A 21,727-nucleotide genomic window follows, 5' to 3' on the forward strand; every position below is an offset into this window, starting at 1 on the left:
GACAAGTCTGGCCCCATCAGATATTTATACGCATGAGCCTACTCCTCTCCAGGCTAACTACTCCCAACTTCCTCAGCCTCTCCTCGTGTGACAGATGCTCCAGTCCCTTAATCACCATTGAGGTCTTTTGCYGGACTCACCCCAATAAATCCGTGTCTTTCCTGTCCTGGGGAGCCCAGCACTGCATACAAGTGTTATGCTTGCAGTTTTGTTGAATATAGCTTTTGCAAAAGCTACTCAAATATCAAACTTGATTTTTCATATTTATGCTATGGAAACGTGTTTATTTGATGCCTATATGAATTATATTAACACAGCACACAGTTCTGGATTGGTGTTTGTACATGTCAGTCCCTTTTACTTTAGGACCATGACTCCCATCCTTTTCACTTTGTGCACATCTAGAATGTTTCCAGGTAAAATGCAAATACCATCATAGCAAATCTACTGTCTACTGACAACAACTTTGCTTTTCTTAGCTGCCTTTTGAAGACCCCTTCAAAGCAGGCACAAAGACATCTAGTCCTCTGTTCTGAGGTTCTCTTGCCATGAGTAAAACATCACAGATGAGATCTAAGACAATCACACTGTGGTAATTAGAATTGTAAAATTCACCATCAAGTAAAAATTCCTAATTTATTATCAGGATATTAACAAATTTCCATTTCCTACTCTTCTGTGTCAGGCATCACGTTTTTTAATTTCCTCCGCCCCAGGGAAAAACTGTTTTATTTTCCTCATACTTCCTTATCTAAAAAACATCAAAATATTTTTGTTAAAACCTTTCAGAGAACCAACGCAGAAAAACAGACAAAGCACAAAACAGCCAGCTTCCAAGGGCTATTTTTATTAAAGCTACTTTTTCTTTAATCACGTTTCCAAACAAGCAAAAAGATCTTTTAACGGAAACACTAAGCAAGCAAGCTGGACAGTAACACAGCCAGAGCAAATAAACACCTCACTTTTAAATCTTTCTTTAATGATCCTTTTAACCAGTTCATAGTCTGCACACATTCATAAAAAGAGAATACAAAGTGAGATGATCAAACAGGCTAGTTATTAAGCAGGTCTTACTCTGTAACTTGAATTTTTAAACTCAAACAAAAAATAGGTTTGAAGAATAATGTTCTTCAACTCCTATTCAGTTAATAAAACACAAGTCAGATTTTTGCTCATCGAAAAGGTTTCGTTTCTCTTAAAGCACAGGATGTCTAACAGTAACTTTTGCAATAAACACAGATATGTATGTTTTCCAGAACTGTGCTGTACTATTTCAAATTCTAAGACTCAGTTTCCAATTTTTATTGGAATTCTTTTACTTTAATTCATTGTTCAAATGTTTCTCATCACCACTGCATAAGCAATTTATGCTTTTAAGATCTTAAGAAGTAAAACAGAATTCAACTAGACTTTTCTATTGATGTGTCATGCAAGTGGTAGCTTATTCAAGTAACACCAGTCAAACTTGATCTTTATGRTATATTTGTAAGCAGGCTGAAGGATGTATGGGCTAAAGGACACCCAAACAAAATGTAGTTGTTTTGCAGACAGCACTGGTATGCTCATGCACTTCCGATTTTAAAAACCAAATATACGTAAAAGCGAAATTAAAAAGTTACTGGTTGCTATTATCTGTATAAATATAGTAATTCTGAGATAAAAACATTACCTTCATATTCACTGTGTGGCTCATCTGAGATTATTCTCACACATGCGTTCCCAAAAAAAAAAAAAAAATCAGGTCAGAAAATCTCATTTGATGTCCTCAGGGTTTAACTGATTATGTTTTAGCTTAAAACACTGGGCTCAATATACCTTTCAAGAACTGGACTTGATTCAAACATGTCCAAAGACAGCAAAAACTCCAAACCTACCCTGATAATTTGTTCCAAGAGTTAGCCACCCTGACATTTGAAAAGGCATGCCTAATTTCTAAGCTGACCTGTCCTGTTACCTTTCAGATGCTGCTTTACATTCTGCCTCTCTCTGCTGAATTACAGAGTCATTCCATACTCTATTTTCAGGTCACGAAGGTACTTATATTCCTACCTTATTTTGATTGAATAAACTGATACAGTGAGCTACCTCACTGTAAAGCACTTTCAAAACATGACTTTTGTGACTCTTCTATAGTCCTTTCAGTATTTCAATGTCCTTTTTTAAAAAAACTGACAGAGGAACTGTCAATATTCCAGTAGGAGTCTTAACAATACAGTTTGAGGTCTCTCCCCTTATTCCTACTCCACCTATCTTCCTGGGTAGGAATTCCTATTATAGGTCAATGAATATAAATTTGGACTGTATGGTGTGCTCCTGCTCACTTGCATGTCTGTTTTGATACTTCATTCCTTTCAACGGTCATTACTTTGAGCAGATTTTTTCACAGTCATTACTTTGAGGAGATTTTTCCCAATCTAGATATGCAATAATGCATTTGTCCGAATTAAGAACACATTTTGTTCGAACTAGCCCAGTTTACAGAGTACGGCAAGTCACTAAGACATCTTGCAGATCTAGGTCCAGCTGCAAGGATTTTTGCATAGTGCTGGGCCCTGACATTAACTCCAGAAAAAAACAAAGTACCACCTTCTTTCAGTAAGCAATCCTAGCTAATCACTTTTCAACATCCCTACAGCGCTATTGCTGTACATCTCTGCATCGGATTTTATCACTTTTCTCCTAAAAAAGATTTTAGTTTTGTATTTATGTACTAGATATGGTTTCTATGACATAGAAAATACTTTGAGAACACTTTAGCCTACCTAATTAAGAACAGGTAGGGAAGATCTCTGTTCAGAGCTTATAGGACCCTTTACAGCTGTAAATTTATCAAGTATCAGTCCTGACCACAAGTTTATTAAGAAAATAGAACAATCAATTATTTAAAAATTTACCTCTGCAAGATCTTCAAAGCAGCTGCCAGCCAAAGGATGAGGACTACTTTCATCAGTCATTTCAACAGTATCCTCAATCAATCCTAAAAGCTTCACCGTCAACTCATGAATATCTGAAATGTTGCTAAATATCGCATCGATATCCTGCAAATATAAAATATACCCTTACTATAGTGTTTAGAATCATGTATTTTGCTTATGTAAATATCAGAGTGTTTTTAGTAAAGTCTGAACCAAGAGGCAAGCGGAGAGGAGCCAACAAAGAGCTAACAAGAAAGTTAAGTTGCATGGTTTTCTCAGCCCAGCAGGCTTGTCTGGGCACATCCAATATTGCATAATTCTAACACCAGTGAAAGAAAGTACATTATCCTTCCTAAACTGGAGTAGCAGCAGTCCTGGTACAGGCTGGTCAGTGTTTCAGACAGAAATGTCCAGCCTTTTCATCCACAGTTCACAGCTGTTATTTTCCCCTCTACTGATTCTTGTCTCTTAGGAGGAGGCAATTTAAAAGCAGCTCTAAGGCCAGATCCTCAAAACCAAAGGTAAAAGTGAAGCAGCTACTTAACTACTTTAGCTGAGTGCTACTTGGGTTCAGAGAAGGAACTATCAGCTTCCTTTTTCAAGTCTGCTGTTTTTAAATTTTTCAGATCCACACACCTCAAACACTCCCAACCATGCAGTCTCTCCCGATGACCTGCACTCTTACCTTGGTCCCTCTGAAACACTCTTTAAAGCCTTCTACCTCACTTGCCCCAACCTAACATTCAGCTTGCTTTATCTCCTGATAGTCCCAAGAACATGGCAATCTCTTCATAGGGAGAAGCAATTTGTAAATCTTTCATACTCATTCCCATGTAACGAAAGAATACTCCTCTACTCCAAAACATTGCTCCCTTCTCCCGTCTTCTTCATCTGAGTTCTGTCCCCACACTTGCACAGCTCTCCGATACCCAGTCAGTTACTGAGGAACCTCTACACTCAGCTGTAATGGGAATGTCTCCTGCTGCCTCTCTTTCTAATGTTCCAGCATCACCTAAGAATCCCAGTTCAGGTTCTGCTGGCCTGCTCCCTTTGTCCTTCCTCTCACATGAAAGATTCACTGATCTCTCATTATTATTTCCTCTCTCACAAGAGTTGCCTTTCTCTTTAAGGCTCCTGCCTCCTGGAAACAGCCTTTGCCACAAATACAATTTCAGTCAGATGTCAAAATAAATTTCCTTCACCGTCACACGCTAGAGAACCTGGGGCCAAGGGTTGATTTCTTTGCAGTTTCTGCAGATAGAGGTGCCCTGGAGTAGACTTCAAATGTCAATTCAAGCATTCATCTGCATTCACTGTGCATGCAGATACATATCTGTTAATTTTTGTTTTAGGCAAGTGTTACTATACATACTTGATCAAAGGGCATCAGCTATTGCCAGCATCCAACAGGGAATCTTGCCTACTAAGCCTCGCTGTGATAGCAGCAGTGTTAAGACTATTAACGGCAATTCTTCCATTTTATTTCACAGTCAACTGTTGTTATGCACTGGCATACAATAAACCAAATTTAATTTTACCTCCAATACAGTTAATGTAAAATTGATATGTTACGGCTGCTAATGGAGAAATTAGCATTACACATCAATAACCTACTAAAGCACGTACATTTGGTGTGAACAACTTTCTGTTAGATAGGAAAGCTTCCCGAAATACTTTTATTATCAGATTCAACTCCCGCAGATATTGTCTTTCTTCTGCAATTTCATTTCTCACTAAGTCATAGTAGTTGAGTTCCCCAGAAGAAGAGGGTTCATCTTCGCAGAGAGAAACTAAACCAATGTCATCCTGATCAAACATATCCATCAAAACCTAGCAAAGAAATTAAAAAAAATTAGAGGCAAGCCTGATTTTTACACTCAGTTTAAACTCAACTGTTTCAATGCATCCAAAGAGTTTTTAATACAATACTTTCTGTGATCACTTTCACAAGGGAGTAATATTTAAACTTTGGCAGGAGAAGGCTGGATCAGTTGCCAAAGCCATTTTCCCCTTTATAAGCTAGTATGACCTAGAAAACAAGTCACAATTCATGCAGAATCAACTTTGAAAACAAGACATCTTGCATAAGCTTTGTCAAAACCCTCCTGATAAAGATAAAATTCAACAAAAACATTTCTCACTTTAATGAGAACAAAAACTAGTTTTCCTTTCTGTGCTCTAAAGACTAAAAGAGCCATCATTACAAAGTGACATCAGGAGGTAAACAGCTGGTAAATAAAGGACAATATCATTTTTCATCCTTATACTGTTTTATAAGAAGCACTACTGTTCCAAAATTTAACAGGCTTAACTGAAACAGGTTAAGCCTTTACTGTGACAGGTCTAGCATAAAAAAAAAGAAGAAAAAAAAAGAAGTTTATGAATAAGACTAGTATCTCTCATATCTTATTTTGAATGTGTCTTTTAAGTATTATCTCCTGTATTTTCCTCCTTATCTTTCCAAAAGACAAGCTTAATCCCATCTCCATACCTTATCAGCACACATTGATACTTTTATGTCTTGCTGGGAGATCTCAAAGTGTCGTATATTGAAAACATAGTTTCCAGCCAGCTTCAAAATGTCAGCTGAGATGTATTCCAAGACAGCCACAATATATAGAGAGACATGGTAATCTACTTTATAACCTAGGACCTCCTGCAAATTGAAAACAAGAAAAACAACACTAATTATTCCTGAAATTCCTTCTGAATAACAATTCACATATTTTGTTTCTACTGAAGTTAATTTTGTCTATGTTGATAATTCATGGCAATATAACAGCTAGGGAACTGGACAGCAAATGAAAATTCAATCAACAGTTTCAAAGGAAATGCTTACCAATAATTCCCTGTGATGTTCTGCTATATACAGACTAGATGAAAAGCTACAGAACTTACCGAAGAGCATGCTTCATTTAAATTTGTTTCTGACAGAAAAAAATTATCTTTAATGGAACTATGGACCACATGCTCAACCCCTTACATGCTTATGAGTGGATGGTGTGAGTTCTCTATCTGTTGCAAGTGACATGATATTTAAGAATTAAGATGGCTCCTCTCCTTCTCAAAAACTGCCAATAATACGGTTCGTATTTAGTCTTTCATTATGTCTTTGCAAATCTATTGATTTTAAAATGAAGGCATCACTGAAACTCAACTATGAAAGAAAATCAATACGCATCTTAGTTGATGGTATACGAAGAACAGGATCTACTTGTTTTCCATTCTTCTACTTTGACTTCTGTGGCATTTAGAAACAAAACTCTCAAAACAGTGACACTGAAGTGGTTAAGGTATTTGTGTTTGTTTGGATTTTAGTTATGTTAGAATATAACTGGTCATATTTCAAAACAGACAGCTAGAGGGACTGGAGGGAAGGGTAGAGAAAGAAGCAATAATTATCAGGTTGTTGTTTTGACTACCTTTAATAAAGGATGTATTTTGTCCACAGGTAGCAGGAGAGGGTTTCTTCTTTTTCGTTTCTCTATAGCAGATTGTGCATCAGCAATTGCCCACTTGTCTATTGGATGAGGAAATGTCTTTTGAACACGCTCCTGTCCAAACATACACAATGTATTTAGATTAACCACTGTAATCAAAGACAAGTTTAAAACAAAACAAAACCAGCAAATTACTTCCTCTGCAGCTCAGCCAATTTTCCTCCTCCTCACTGTTTTGAAACACATTTTCTTAACTGTTCTCTCCTTCTTACCCAACTCAGTTTCACTCCTTTCAAGCTACACTTGGAACTTAGAACTATTCTAAACTGAACCCGATACCTGCTTATCAAGTGACTTTGGGAAAACTGATTTTAAAGATAAACGGGAGTATTAGCCATCCCATAAAGAACACAACAGATAATTGAGTTTTTCCCAACACACTGCAGCTGCAATGGCTCCATTCAGTTCTCAGATGTGAGTAGAGATCACTTGACTTCACACCCCAAAAACTGTTGCACGGCACACTATGGTGCTCTTCACCCCTGCCRACGTTCCCAGGAAGGCACAGTACATGGTGTGGTGCCATACTCAATTTCTGCACTGGATCTTTAACCTGAGCTAAATTACAGGTTTTCCATCTGTCCAGCACCTGAGCAACACTGAGGTCTGGATGGGTGAAAGCCCAGATGCAAGCTGCTTTATATTTTGTCTAAGAATGATTTTAGGAAGGTGGTGCAATCTATGCATCCCTTTAATACAAAGATTTTTCCACATATTCTGAAATTTAGCAGGAGACTCAGGATCTTCTCAGTAGCAGCTTCCTAATATTAGCACATGATCATTTAACACTCAACCTGCAGTGGCAGCTGTTTGTGCCAGGTAAACGCACTGTATCCTTTCCTCCTGGACAGGAGCCTAAAACTCTAGGCTGCTTTACTGAAAAGAACTTTTCTTTCACAGGAAGATCATCCAGAAAAAGGGAGGAAATGCAGAATTTGGCTGTCCTTCAACCTATCAATTCATTTCACAAGTAACATATACCATTTGCACTTGGACTATATTGGTTCCCAATGTTTTGCTGGGAACAATTTGAAGGGCTTCTTCTCATCTATAAAGTCTGTTATAATTTGAGACTTTAGACCTTAATCTTGCAAATACTTAAGTTTAATATTATGCACAAATAGTTCCATTAACTCCAGGCTGCTATGTAGATATCTGCATGATAAACTTTAGAGATCACAGCTCTCATGTTTCCTCTTAACAGCTAAGAACAGCTGAGGAGCAGAACCAAAAGCCTTCATACATGAATCTCAGGTGTCTGCCAGCAGTGCAGTCCTGAGTGCTATACTGTATTTTCCTTGGTTTGGAAGAGTCTGAACATGTCAACCTGTGGAATAATTATGTTTTGGGGAGCCTGTTGCCACTCTTTAGACTTAGCTCCATATTTTTAGATCAAATAACTGTTACATTGCTAAGTACAATAATCTATTATTCACAGCCTTAAAGTATCAATATATTTAAAGTAATACACCACATAGGATTTAGTTGTGACATTTGTAATTGCAACTCAGAGTTGGTAGTTTTCTCAGAAGAGTGTGTGTATTGTGTGCGCTTTTTGCAAACAGTGATTTGTGGGGCTTATACATACCCRAAGAAAAATTATTAATTCCTGTGTACACAGGGTAATTTTACCAACTCATGATTCAGAAGCAGAAAACTACAGAGTTGCTGTGTAAAGCAACCAGTGCTATCTCAACCTGTCCAACATGCTAAGTGGTTTGATAGGCTGGGAACTGGAGAAAGAACACAGAATTTCTCAGCCTCACACTGAAAGTTCAAATTCGGACTGATGGTAGCAACAATGCTGAGAGCCATTAAGGGATTAAGTTCTGCTTTTGTTTAGTCATGCTATAATCTTCATGCATCGGCATTACAAAATACACTAATCATAAACCAAAATTAATAATTAATGAATTGAGTCAATGTGGAATGATTACTGTATCTAATAACAATCTAAAACCCCCTCAGGCAATTATTTTGTAAACATATGTTATATTTATTTCCATGATAAATATACAGAGTATTAAATGAGAACTTTACTTTGTTGTCAGCTGAAAGCCCTACACATATAGGTGGCTGCAAAATTAATACTCTGCATAGCCAGACTATAATGTTTAACAGCTACATGAAATCACTTTCTCTCTCTAGACTGTATACTGAAGTACACTCCACTAAAGCCCTCATTTTGTGACCAATGACACAAAGCAGACAGCTGCAATAATACAAGAGCCTCAGTGAGTTCAGTAAAGTTCCAGGAACACACAACTCTATTCCTGCAGCTGCAGAATCCAGGCCTAAGAACAGTAACCTTTCATTACAATATTTGTATTTCTCTGACCATATTAATGGCAAAGAGGAGGAAAAAATGAAATATCCTTTCATTTTATTAACTCTGTTCTATTCATTTACTTCTATTTCTATTTCATTAATTCTACTCATTTTAGTAAAGCAGCACAAAATCTTTCAGAACTATTTTGCATTTACAAAAACAACATTGAAGGAAAACATTCCCTTCTATTCTGAAGCCTTATAACAAAYGGTGTTTCCAATTACACTTGCCTTATGAAAGCATAATACTGGATAATATTTTAAGAAAGGAATATTAACAAGCTCTTTTCTTCTGATTTACCTTGCTTTAACTTCAAACTGCATCATTCAAAATACGTTAGTTCCTCTTAGTGACTCTGTAAGCAAGCACTTCATCATCTTCAAGTATCCAGTCTTACCTCTACATCTTGGACAGTCCGTGGCTGAGCAATGCATAGTTTGTTTAGCAGCTGAAGTATCAACTCTTCAATATAATAAAGGGAATCTTCTTTTGCTGAAAGGTTTGGGTGAACCTGTTGCTGAACCTGTCCAAAAGAATTAGCATTCTTTTTCATTCAGAAATTTTACTGAAAGATGAATTGTGGGAAAAGCAGAGTAACTCTGTATTTCAGTGTTGCAAATTCCCATACTACTAGTAATTTCCCACAAGTTTTCCTATATGAATAAATAACAATTCCTACTTCTCCAAAATTGGTGTTTCTATTCAATCAAAAACTAAGCATTTGGGCTTTATGGCTGGGAAGAAATTCTAAGCATGTAAGTCGGGCTTCTGCTAAGCATGCAGTGAAAATAATCAGTTTGGGTAAGTTCCTTTAATTCTACGCTTGTTCACTCACAGTGTAAGATACAGTTGTACCTACCACTACCAAAGAGCGCTTTATTTGTGAACAGAGAAACATACAGGCCCACCAGAGGAAAAGACTCAAGAAGCAAGGACACTGGGGAAAGAAAACCAACCAGTCTAGCGGGGGGCAGAATTAATGCCCTCTTAAAACGCGTGGCCATTAAAACCCATGGCCATGATATTGGAGAACAGCTGGAACAACTCTTGAGATGCCTCAGGAACAGAAAACTAACTAGAGCATGATACACTCTGAGGCATGAGAAAAAGAGATATGAAATACAAGTCTATGTCAGAGAGGGAGACCTAAGGAAAAGCACACGTAAAAATACAAGAGTGTCAAGACTAGCAAATGCGCTACGAGCAAAGGTGACTTCCACTTCCCTCTGACACAAGGCAGGATAACGCCTTTTATGTCACATTATGGAGATTAATCACAGCTTTTCAGCTAGATCAAATAACCTGAAACAAGCAATCTCAACATATGCCCACACCATTTAAAGGACCACAGCAAACTCTCCCTGGTCCAGTACAACTGTTTTCCTTTAGACTCTCCCCCAAAACAAACAATCACCCCACCCTAAAAACAACAACAACAAAAAAAGACACTGAAGAATTGGTCTAGATACTCAGTTTTCCTTGGCAGGCTCTCAATCAGGAAGACACTAACTAAATCTTAAACTATAGCCAAAAGATTCATAAAAAATACAATCCAGGGAAATTCCCTATCTTCCCCATACAAATTCTATGCTAACTCACCTCAAAAAAACAATCTTACATACCCAAGAGAAGCATTCCGTATGTGGTTTCAAACAAGGCGAATGGATTGCTACTTTCTCAGGTGAAGACACAGAATAACATCTTTGGGTCAAATTCTGAACCCCTGAAATACAGACGCTCATCTGTCCACAGGCAACAGGCGAGTACACAAAGCACCTGGGGGCTCCAAGGGCTTCCTCCAAGCTAAGTAACAAATTCATAGCAACACCTTGAGGGCACTCACTCTACAGCCCTGAAGGCTTTTGTAAGCCGTGTAAAACAGGACCAACAGGAAGCGAGGTGTCTTGGCTGCTTCCTTTACTGCCTGAAGCAGGGCAGAGTCTATAGAACTACCTCAGGAGCCAGAGCCACGGCAAGGCACTATGTACGACTCCATGTCCTGTGGCAGCAGGGCCTGTAAGAAGAGGCGAAACCAGAACCGCACTTTGTCCCCACATCTCTGCCCAAAAAGAGAAGAGGGGCTAGGTGGGCCAGCAGACAGGGAGAGGAAGCACAGATCCACTGAGGGAACACCAGCAGGGGTGGCAGCCCTGTATCTCAGCATCCAAGAAACAGAGATGATGACTTAGATGGAGAAGCCTGCTAAAGCACTGCTCCAAGACTGCAGAGCACCAATGAAGACCTCACGTACCAAGGACAGCAATGTAAATGTCTCGGGGCAGTAGGCTGGGACACTGAAGATCTGAAAACRTATATTGGTACCAATTATACTGGAGTTGGTGGCTTAGATATTACACAGCAGTAGTGAAAAGTGATAACCAACCATGTGGCCTCCTATGCAATATCCAGGGTGAACATGTTGGGGGAAAGAAATCTCCACARGTAACAAGTCACGTTTCTAGACTTCAGCTCTACACTGCTATCATCCTTCCTTGAAAAGAAGGGAAAGAAATGTATTAAAGAAGCAATTTTTAACTAAGAGAGGAGGGAATATACATTCTGGTTCTAATCCAGTTTTGTGACAGTTTTTGTTTAGACTGGCATATATCATTTATTTTTCTTTACCTCAAATATGAATACTTCTCTGCTTCACATAACTGTTACAAAGTTCATCTGTATACAGCATCAGGCATTACTGAAAGAAACCCCTCCCATCACCCTTTGAAAACACTTACTTAGGACTGCAGGTTTTCCACAATATTCAGTGCGTTTCATGCTCTTCCTGAACATGAGGGTTTAATTCAAAAAACAATGGAAAAATCAGGAAGTGTCAAGCTAAGGTCCCACCATGTATCTCTTGTAAGAGCGCTACCACAGCAAAAACCATTAGCTAGCTAACTAGGAAATAAGTTAAAATGATCTAAACAATCCCACACAGGGATACCATACTGATGCCCCACAGAAATGACAAGAACACAAGTTATAATAAGATGAGAAAGGAAATCTGTGCTCCCCTTCAGAGAAAGGTGAAAAAAATCCCATTTGCTGTATCGTATCACAGCCATTCTCCTCCTTTCGTGAGGGTCACTCATTCTAAAAACCAAAGCCACTGCTGCTAGAAAAATCACTTTACTCATAACTAACTTCCGTTCACAAGTCTGAACAGCTCATGGCATACTCTTTCTCAGCTTTGTAAAGAGCACATGGATACCCAGCAGCTTTGAGAGACAAGCAGAAGAATACTCGGCCCTCTTCAAACACTGGGAGGGGATCTCAGCTTCCTACAATGAACACAAAAACAGATACTGGAGCCAATTTTGCTTCTAAAGGAGCAAAACTGATTAAGAATCCCAATATTTCATGGTTGAGACTACTCTTACCAGAGCATTCAGAAATCAGCTTCTGTTTGAAATGATACAGGCTACCTTGATATGACCTGCTTAGAGTATCACAGAAGGGTGCCAGAGGTACTCATGAACACCCTGGCTTTGCAAGGGATTATTTTGACACAAGTGACATGATAGAGAAAAACAATTTCATAGTGAGACACTGGCAAAACAGAAAGTCAGTTAAAAAGGACATGCAGTGGCTAAGCAAATCAAATGCTGCTTTTTTTGTTTGTTTTTTCCTTTTAAAGACAAAACATTATTTACAGTATTCAACTACACTGTGATTGAAAGAGCAGAAAAAACAAGGAGAAGCAGCTTGCTAAATCACTGAACATACGGAAAAAAGCAGGAGGAATAACTAAGGACATATTTCTTCCGGAAGGCTGCTGATCACAACCCTCTGAGCTCTGCCATGTAGCCAGCTCCCAATCCATCTCACTGTCCACTCATCTAACGCACACTGCCTGAGCTTACCTATAAGGATGTTACGGGAGACAGCGTCGAAAGCCTTGCTGAAGTCAAYGCAGACAACATCCACTGCTCTCCCCTCATCTACCCAGCCAGTCATTCCACCACAGAAGGCTATCAGACTGGTTAAGGATGATTTCCCCTTGGTGAATCCATGCTGACTACTCCTGAGCCTGACTGTAGTTTTATTAGAAGGCTTGGAATAATACAATAGTTAACACATGGCTAAATTTTGATTTGGCTTGCAATCTCTTCCTTTAAAATTCAAAATACTTAAAAACACAATGCRTTGCACTATCCAGCTACAACTCTGTAGTAAGAGTACCGAGCAGAAGGTATCAGAGAAACATGGTTTTTCACTCCTCTCTGAAACAACATAAGTCCTTGTAGTCATTAAAGAGGGACATTAAGATTAGAAGGACTATTTTTCACTGTTTGTTATTCACATAGGATTATTCCTTTGTTCTCTACTTACATTAATAAACAACTACATTTTCAGAAAATGGTCTTCCAGTATTACTTGCATTTTCAAAATACGAAATTTCTGATAAAAACTGCCACTAAAAAACTGTTAGTGGGATGATATAATGCCTCTAATGCTTTGTATGCCAACAGGATAGCTTCATAAAATGCCTGTTAAATTTCCTAACAAAAAACAACTACTCATTCCCCTTTTCCCACAGTTACCAATTTTAACTTAGAAATTATTTATATCTTACTTGCCTCTTAAAAACACAGCTATACTAGATCAGTGGACAAGTAAAACTTTGGAAGGCTGTTTGTTTACTTGAGGAACACAGTATATAAACTTAGGAGCAAGAAAAATAATTAAAACATAAAAGTTAAATATTTACTAGCATGGCTGGGTTACAATCTTGCCAATACTTGTCAGTATTTCCATACACTATGTTTAAGATGATGAAAATACATCATTGACAAAGAAAGTAGTTCTAGACTTGCCAAGAACCAAGACGTTAAAAGTCAGGAAGAAGAAAATATGAATCAGATAAATGGCTCTTTTTAAGTTGGGATTTTATTCCTCCTTATCTTTCCTCTTCTAAAGATAACAGTGTCACCTAAAAAACATGAAACATCAGCTCCAGCAGTATTTTAAATCCATCAGTCTAGATGATTTACACTCACGCTCTGGAGGAAGAAGGGAACCAGATGCAGTAACTCAAAGGCCTGCAATGTTCTTACTCTGCAAAAAACAACAGCCCCAATACCCCCAGTTTCCAAGTGAAATTAATACTTGCCTACAGGCATTTAGAAAGAACCATGAACATTTCAAGACTTGAAGAGATCCCACATAAAAATGTACTGTAGTTTTTAAAAATAACTACACTAATTTCTAACTTTACTTCCAATACAGACTTTTCTAGTTGGTCCAACTTTCTTAAATCAAACTATTAAAAGCTAACAGAAGAATAGTGCAAAGTAGTCTCTTAAGCAAATGAGAATTTATTAAATGATCTGCAAACAACATTTTATCTTTTTACTGCAATTCGAAACTCTCTGATGCACAGTTAGCAAAATGAAGTATTCACACAACACAGTTACTGAGGTACCAAAGGAATCTCAGAAGCTGATCAGTCCTTCAGCTGTCGTATCTCATATACGCCGATCCCTGGAAGTGATTACATACTGGGATGCTTGTTAAACAGTCATTCTAAAACACCACTTCTGCATTTTTTTTTTTTTTGCCTTTAGCTCTTTAACTTCCAGTAGACATTACATTCTAGAGGAGAATAAAGTTGAGAGGAGAAAGTAAAAGACACCCATGATCAGCGGAGCAGTCAGGACATCTGCATTCCAGAACAGCATTGCAAAACATGGTCCTAAAATCTGCTGGGAAGTGCACTTGCTGCAAACAAACAAACAAACAAGAACAGATTGATAATGGCAGAAATGCACAGTTTGATTTGCAATTTATCAACCAACGTGGATGCATTAGCCCTCCATCCTTTTCCGTAATCCTATATTGCTATAGCATGTAATACGCCTATACAGCATTTTGTAAAGCTGAGTGCTGCAACACTGCTAGCACCACCCTGGAGAGTAAGAGCAGGAGGCTGAGTCTTGGGATTCCACCCCCAGCAGATAAATTTCAGGCTATTGCTGATGACTGCACAGGCGTATTTTTCTCAAAGAGCTGCCACCTGGTAGTTTCTCCTCTGCTAGCCTGCTTGCACTTCCCTACCATGTTTCACTTCTTTATCTAATCTCCTCCATGGTTCATTTTTTGTCTCCTGCAACATCTTCGTATTCCCTGCTTTTCTATCTAAACAGATAACATTTCCTTTTTGCAGCTGATTGCATTCCTTTATGCAAAGGCTCAAGGAGAAACTAAAAATTTTTTTAAAAGTGCATGTGCATTTATATACACACAAACATAAATATATATTTATACCCTAAAAGCAGATGGGAAAGTAAACATTTAGATTTTATCTATCTATATAAAATGCTTTGTTTCAAYGGAGATAAACTCTAAATGAGCAAAACACAGTCCCTGTCCTATGAGATGGAATAAAAGCAACACCACCAATGGGGAGAGCGCTCTGCACACATCATACTTTAAAGCTAACAGATTCCAAATCTCTCCTAATTATTCAACATACCACTTCCCTAAAAGCTATTCCCAAGTCTGAATCCAGCATCTTCAAGCTCTCTCCCCCTAAATTTCACATCATGTTCTTCCAAATATGAATAGCTCACTCGAGAAGACTGAATTATTCAAACAACCCAAAAACTTTTTCAATGACATCTTCAGAAAATTTGAAAATAAAGATTAATTCATGAGCAGCAGAGGACAGCAAGGTACAGACAGCAGTAGATTTTGTAAAAGCTGCAGGGTGAGCTTGAGATTATATTGAAAGTGAAGAGGACAGAGGGATGCAATAAAAAATGATACACAATGAAAAAGACAGACACATACTGCTAAAAAAATAAAATGGCCAAAGCTTAAATATGGCACAGCAGAGAAAAGAAGACAGTGCAGTGTGCAGAGATATTGCTTTGTGAACCACATGGTCACTAAAACAACATCAAGAATTGCGGGGAAACATCAGGAGAACAAAAGAGGCTATAAAGACTGGAAAGGAAGAAACCCTCAGGGAGAGTGCTAAGCACCTTTTTTAAATGAGTAAGCCACTGAAATCAAGGAATGTACTACACAACTCATTTGAAAAGCCTGAGAAAAAAGGTAAAGTAATTATAAAGGTAAATAACAGACTCAATAGCTTCTCCAGAAGAGAGATAATGCTTGCAGTCTGGAGAAGAAAGATGTGAAAAAATAAGGAGAACAGGAGAGGTAACATTTATTGCAACAGGTGAAGCAGTTCAAATCAGAGCATGAAATACATGACATTTGGGAGATGAAAAAAATAGGAGAAAATTGTTCAACAATTTTTTCAGGCTTCAGTAAAGAGGATGCAGGAGGGGATGAAGTTTAGTAGATTTACAGGAACACTATTTTGACAAGCAAGCAAGGATTTACAGAAAAGGTGTTCAAGGAGAATGAGGAAAAAAACTGTTTTGGCAAGAAATTTGGCAGCACTGCAAGAGTGCGAGGGGAACTGGGCAGAGCCATGTGACTGACTGTAGTCACTGTTGAAGCACAGGCACCAGATGTATGGAGATTTATATTCTTCACATAAATGGATTACACAGTATGCAAAAGGAGCAAAATGACCAAACATGAGGGGAATAAAGGAGCAAGATCAAAATGAATTAGGGCAGCAAACTTTTTTTTTTTTTTTTCTGTTGCTTGTTAGCCTGGTAATTCCTTAAGCTAGCACAATCGCCAATTTCCATATTCCATTTTAACAACATAGGTAGGAAGTGTTTTTTCTGCTACTGCTGCCAAATAAAATTACACTCTTCCTACTATTTTTAAATGCCTCAGATCCAAGAACTACCTTCATTTCCATGCCAAGGGCTGAGCAAATTCTAGCACTATTTGTCAACTACAAAATCCAGTCACAGTATTTAAGCTAAACAGTGTAACAGATACAACAGAAAAGGCGTGAAAAAATAGGATTTAATAAAAGGGACCAGTCCCTTCGCTGGCAAAAATTATTTATGATAGTGAATCAAAACTGATAGTGATAGTGTGACAAAAAGATTTCACGCTACTTATAAGATAAGGACCAGAAAACTGGAGGGAGGAGAAGGAGGAGGGAGASACAGACACACACACACACTCAAAAAAGCATGGAAGAACTGGGTTATTGTTGAGTGGTAGTTACCAAGACTACTTTAAACAGGAACTTAGCATTCCCTTCCGCACCTCCATCCATGTTCCAGCTGTGGACACAGTGTTGAGATGCAACAACCTTAGCTTCAAACTTCTACAGTGTGTGCATACTTCACAGGCACTTTCAAATTAAGTATTCTCTCACTTCCTTGTTTTACCTTGTGCCAAGGTGAAGGTCACAAAGGCATTCAGGTTTGCAGGTACTGCAAATCTGCAAAGGTTTCAAGGTTTCAGAGCTCAAAGTAGTACATTTGTTAGAAGCTAAAGGACTAACAGATACCAAAACCAAGCATCAGTATTATTTTAAAATACCATAATGTAACAAGCAACTTTACAGTTGAAATTACAAAGCTGTCAAGTGAATAAAACAATTCAAACCCTGTGGGCCTGATCCTGCAATGGGAAACGTGAAAGTAAACTGCACTTGACAGAGCAGGGAAGAAACAGGGCATCCCTTACACTTTCATTACAAATCAGGAGCCCAACGTGCAACTTTAGCAGGAATTGTTCTAGTATATAGTAACTCCCTTGTGCTTCATAATATAGAATAGCACTGAATTAATGTAATTTTCAAAAATGTGTTCAAAATGGTCTTTTATATTTCTGAATGCAACATTTGCTAAGAATAAACCCTTTAGTCATGCTCTAGAAATTTGATGAGTAGTCCAGAGCAATAGTGGAATTGTTTTAGAAAATGCAAATAGTGTACAGTGCAATGATTACACTGACATGTATAGTGCCTCCAAAAATGCAAGTATTAACTGTCCAATGGTTTTTATTTGCAGATAGTGGAGAAAATGAAAACAAAAATACCTGAGTTGCTTGTGAATTTGATTTAGAAAAATCTATTTAACAAGCTAAGAACATAAAGCAATTGACTACATAGCTCCTGTTTATGGAAATAAGATTTTTAATTTGCCAGTGGATCTGTAAAAGTGTACAGAGATGACCATTCATCTTAAGAATGTGCAAAGAATAGCTAATAGAAAATGAATCAGTATGTGCATGTCCAACAACACGTTACGTGCCATTTTCAAACACATACACTAGTTCTACAGAGTTAGCTATTTTATTTTGAGAACTTGTTCAAAACCATAGCACTAGAAGTTTATTCCAGGTAGCAACCTAAGATGTTCGGCATTAATGAAGCTTTTGACTACAATTCCCAACAAACTTCTGTAGAATGCATGTCCAGTACATAAAAATCAGGATCTTCAAAGGGCTGCTGGGAGTTGAACACTCAGCTGTCACCATGACATTCATGCCTAATTCTTTCAGGCTCTCCTGAAATCCCAGTCTAAAATTAACAGATATAACATCAAAGCACCGACATCTACTTGGAAAAGTCATTTCAGATCTGGAAAGTTTTTATCTGGAAGAAAGTTGACAATTGTTGACACCTTTGGTGCAGGATCTGTTCTGGGAAACCCAGTTACAAAACTGAAACACCAGCTTTAGAAACATGTTGCATAATTTGACATCTTTCCTTACAAAGGCTATCAGGCTAGAAAAGGGAAAAACAACAACAAAACTCATCATCAAAAACTGTATGTGGAAGACAGGAATGGGTCCTGAATCCTGATCTGGGAAGGGATGAGAAAGAAATTTGCTGGATAGGGCCAGCTAGTGAAGGAGAGGAGGCAGACGGAGAAGAGAGCGCTGACTCCCCATCACCACCATCTCCCCTGGCAGGGACACAGATGTGGCAGAGGACACCTATGCTCACAGTCCTCCAAAAACTGCCCCCCGAAACTACTCCGAGGCACTGAGCAGAAGTTTTGGTGATGCCTGCTGGTGGCAGCAGCACAGAGGACTCAGACAGAGCTAACCTCACTCGTTGGGACTCAAATGCATGTGATTTCTTTTAGAACAGCTGTGTACACACTGGGAGAATTATTCCAAGAGACACCGTGATCCTTTAATAGCCAAAGTTAGCTCCCGGATTAAAAGCCGTTATAAAGCTTAAACCATAGATCTACTTGAAGTGATTTACTTAGTACAAACCACAGTTTAAATAATAAAGTAAGTGAYCAGATAAAAATGCTATTTTTCTGATTTGTTTACTTTGACAGGACTTATTATAATGAATCTCACTATATTTATTTCCTTCTTGTAAAGATTTTCAGCACAGCACACCAAGGAAAATAAAGTGTTTTAGAGTAAGGGCATGCTCGTAAATCTACCGGCTGGAAGAGAGGAAATACGTGACATTTTCAACTTACTGGATTCCAAGGTGGCAGCACTACAGATGCAGTGATTTAAATACAAAAAATAAAAATATCTATTTTAATCRTGTCTTTTGGCTTTGCTCCCCTCAATACCCACAAAAACACCCTCYCATGCTAGCTATAACTTAGCACTCTGCACTAATCTTAAGGTTATATAATTGCTTACGTGCAGACAGAATATTGTTCAAAGGACAGATTCTTACTTTTTCTACATATTAAAAACTGCTGGTTTTTACCAGATCTTTTTCATTTGTCAAGTGTCAACTTCACAGAACTATATGTAAATGCAATAGTTTTAAATTGTGTTGGTATAAAAGTGACCTTAAGTTTACTCAATGCAAATGAAAGAGAACCAATCTCTTTAAAGTGCACCGTAGACTTAAAATTCAAGAAGCAAGGAAGTATCACCTGTTGTCAGTGAACTGTACTGACTTGTTATTCTACTCCACTTCTTTTGTATTTTAGAATTTAGATTTCTCACGCCTTACCATACACAAGGAAAAACAAAAACTTTCCTCTTTTTCTGTTGTCAGTTTCTCTATTTCAAGAAGTATTCATTAAAAGGAAGGCTTTCAAAAATAGGAAATGAAATACTCTTTCTACATTTGCAGAGTAGGTTACTGTGATAAAAAGCTAGTTTAGAAATTCAGCAAACTCTGTTTCCAGCTAACTACATTGCTTCTGAAGCTCAACAGACTTTCTCTAAAATGATGATTGCAAAAGCACGCTGCTGGAAAAGACAGTATCTAAAGTGATTGACAAGCACAGATTTCTAAATCTAGTTGCAGTGAATTTATGAACTTTTTGAAAATTGCATTAGTACTTTATAAATTTGAAACCAATACAAAATCAGATGCTTTAATACACATTTTGGTTTCCGTGCAACATTTTCCATCTATCCTGCAAGTAACGGAAATGCTCTCAACTCATTATCTAAAGTGAAAGATGTAAACAAAATAATAATCCATAAATTTTCTAAAATGTTCTGGTTAATAATCTCCAACACATCAGCATTAGGGCATTTGGTCTTTTAAACAGGATATTAAAACTGAGAGTGGCTTCTAAGAGCCTGACTGCAATAACTGGAACAATGATATAATTTTGTTTTGACTCACTGATACTGCATGTTCATAAGGGAAATACACATTACAGTAGGATTGCTTCATGCTAAAGGGTGGGTACTCCAGACAAGGAATTTTCCCAGGAGGAAAAGAATTGTCTATAAGCAACTACAAATTTTCACAAGCAGCCACTGGCAATAACAACTTATTTTCTCTGTTTTAGACAGTCTAAGTTTCTGTTCTATTTCTTTTCACCAAAGCCAAGTCTTCAGAGTCACAGTAAGAATTTGTAAGAGCAGTGTTAACCCACCAACGTTTACATTGTTTTTAGTTCAGAAAAAGAAAAACACATTTAAAGATTTAAAGAAATCCTTTCRGGTCAAACTGATACAGCTATACCTCACGTTTGGGTGGATGTGGTTAGTCTCAAGGAGATGTTTATGTTTTAACCACTAGCAACTGCCTCAGGTAGGAAGAGCAGTGTGGCAGGCTTTGAGCATCCTGAGACACACTGGAGAGAACTACTATCATCARGAGGAGGTTCAGGAGTGAAAACGAGCGAATCCAGGAATCCTCAAGCAGACAGTTAGTGGTTTTTATGCCAGCCACAAGACTACTAACTGCATTCACCAGCTTTTAATACAAGAGACACAAATGCAAATCAGTTTTTCTTTTTTAAAAAAAGAGAATTACTTCCCATACTTCCACTCCCTATAGATCTGATAGCATTACTAAAAATATTGGGGGGGGGGAGAAGCAAAAGACAAAAAACACTCACGAGCGTCCGAATCATCGGTATTAGAGCACTACCCAACACCAGAGGTCCCGATCCGTATCTCGCTGTGTTAGGAAACACGTAAGCGACCCTCAACCTTTGCGAGCCCACGAACGACACGCAGCCAAAGGACGAACCCATTCCCTCCCCCTCCCAAGACTGGGGACTACCTTATCGTGATCAGTAAATAAATAAATAGGTAAAATCCACCCCCGACTAAGTGGTTTCCCACAGACTTTGTCTCCCCCAGGCAGCGGGCAGCCGTTTCTCTCAGGAGAAGGSAGGCTGGCTTTGCCCCAGCGCGGCTGTTTACCTTCCTGACCGACAGCCCGTCAGCAGCGGGCGGCCGCGGCGGGGCGGCTCTGTCCTGAGGGGACGGTTACGGGGGGGGGGCGGCGGCTCCCGCGCGTCGCGCCGCGCGTGGGGGAGGGGCGCCCTGAGGCGCAGGTGCCGCCCGCCCGCCCCACCCGCCGTCGCCGCGGGCGGACTGACCTTGCGCAGGGCGGGCACGAAGAGCCCCCGCCATTTCGGGCCGTTCTCCTCGCCGAAAAAGTCGTAGGGCTGCGGCGGCGGCTGCATGGCGCCCGCCGGCCGCTCCTCTGCATGGGGCCCGCCCGCCCTCGCCGCTCCCCGCCGGCTACCGCGCCGGGGGCATGAGGGGAAAGGAGGGGCGCCGAGGAGAAGCCGCCGCCGCCGCTCGTCAGGGCCGGGCCGGGCCGCGCCGGGCTCCGGGCCGCCTCATGCGGGGCCGCCGCTGGCTGCCTGCCTCGCTCGCTCGTTCGCTCACCCCCCCGCCCGGCCAGCCAT

At 39.1% G+C, this 21,727-nt stretch overlaps 1 protein-coding gene and 1 long non-coding RNA gene across 2 annotated transcripts in view; both read right to left on the minus strand.

Moving 5' to 3' along the window:
* SOS2 (SOS Ras/Rho guanine nucleotide exchange factor 2) overlaps positions 1 to 21,721 on the minus strand; it is a 56,229-nt gene extending 34,508 nt beyond the window's left edge. The window contains exons 1-6 of the mRNA XM_085297867.1: positions 21,413 to 21,721; positions 9,142 to 9,267; positions 6,338 to 6,469; positions 5,407 to 5,571; positions 4,542 to 4,745; positions 2,895 to 3,038 (exon numbers count right to left, since the gene is read on the minus strand). Of these exons, the coding sequence (XP_085153993.1) occupies positions 2,895 to 3,038; positions 4,542 to 4,745; positions 5,407 to 5,571; positions 6,338 to 6,469; positions 9,142 to 9,267; positions 21,413 to 21,499 (858 nt within the window). The 5' untranslated portion in view covers positions 21,500 to 21,721. The remainder of the gene's footprint in view (positions 1 to 2,894; positions 3,039 to 4,541; positions 4,746 to 5,406; positions 5,572 to 6,337; positions 6,470 to 9,141; positions 9,268 to 21,412) is intronic.
* On the minus strand, positions 14,050 to 17,049 carry LOC146599854 (uncharacterized). Its single transcript, XR_014894918.1, has 3 exons — positions 17,015 to 17,049; positions 16,849 to 16,906; positions 14,050 to 14,465 (listed from the first exon to the last, which is right to left on the minus strand). It is a non-coding gene; the product is annotated as an uncharacterized LOC146599854 (long non-coding RNA).
* Positions 21,722 to 21,727: the final 6 nt, after the last annotated feature.

This window comes from Rhea americana, unplaced genomic scaffold, assembly GCF_003343005.1.
Source record: "Rhea americana isolate MKP2758 unplaced genomic scaffold, rheAme1 scaffold_131, whole genome shotgun sequence".
NCBI lineage: Eukaryota > Metazoa > Chordata > Aves > Rheiformes > Rheidae > Rhea > Rhea americana.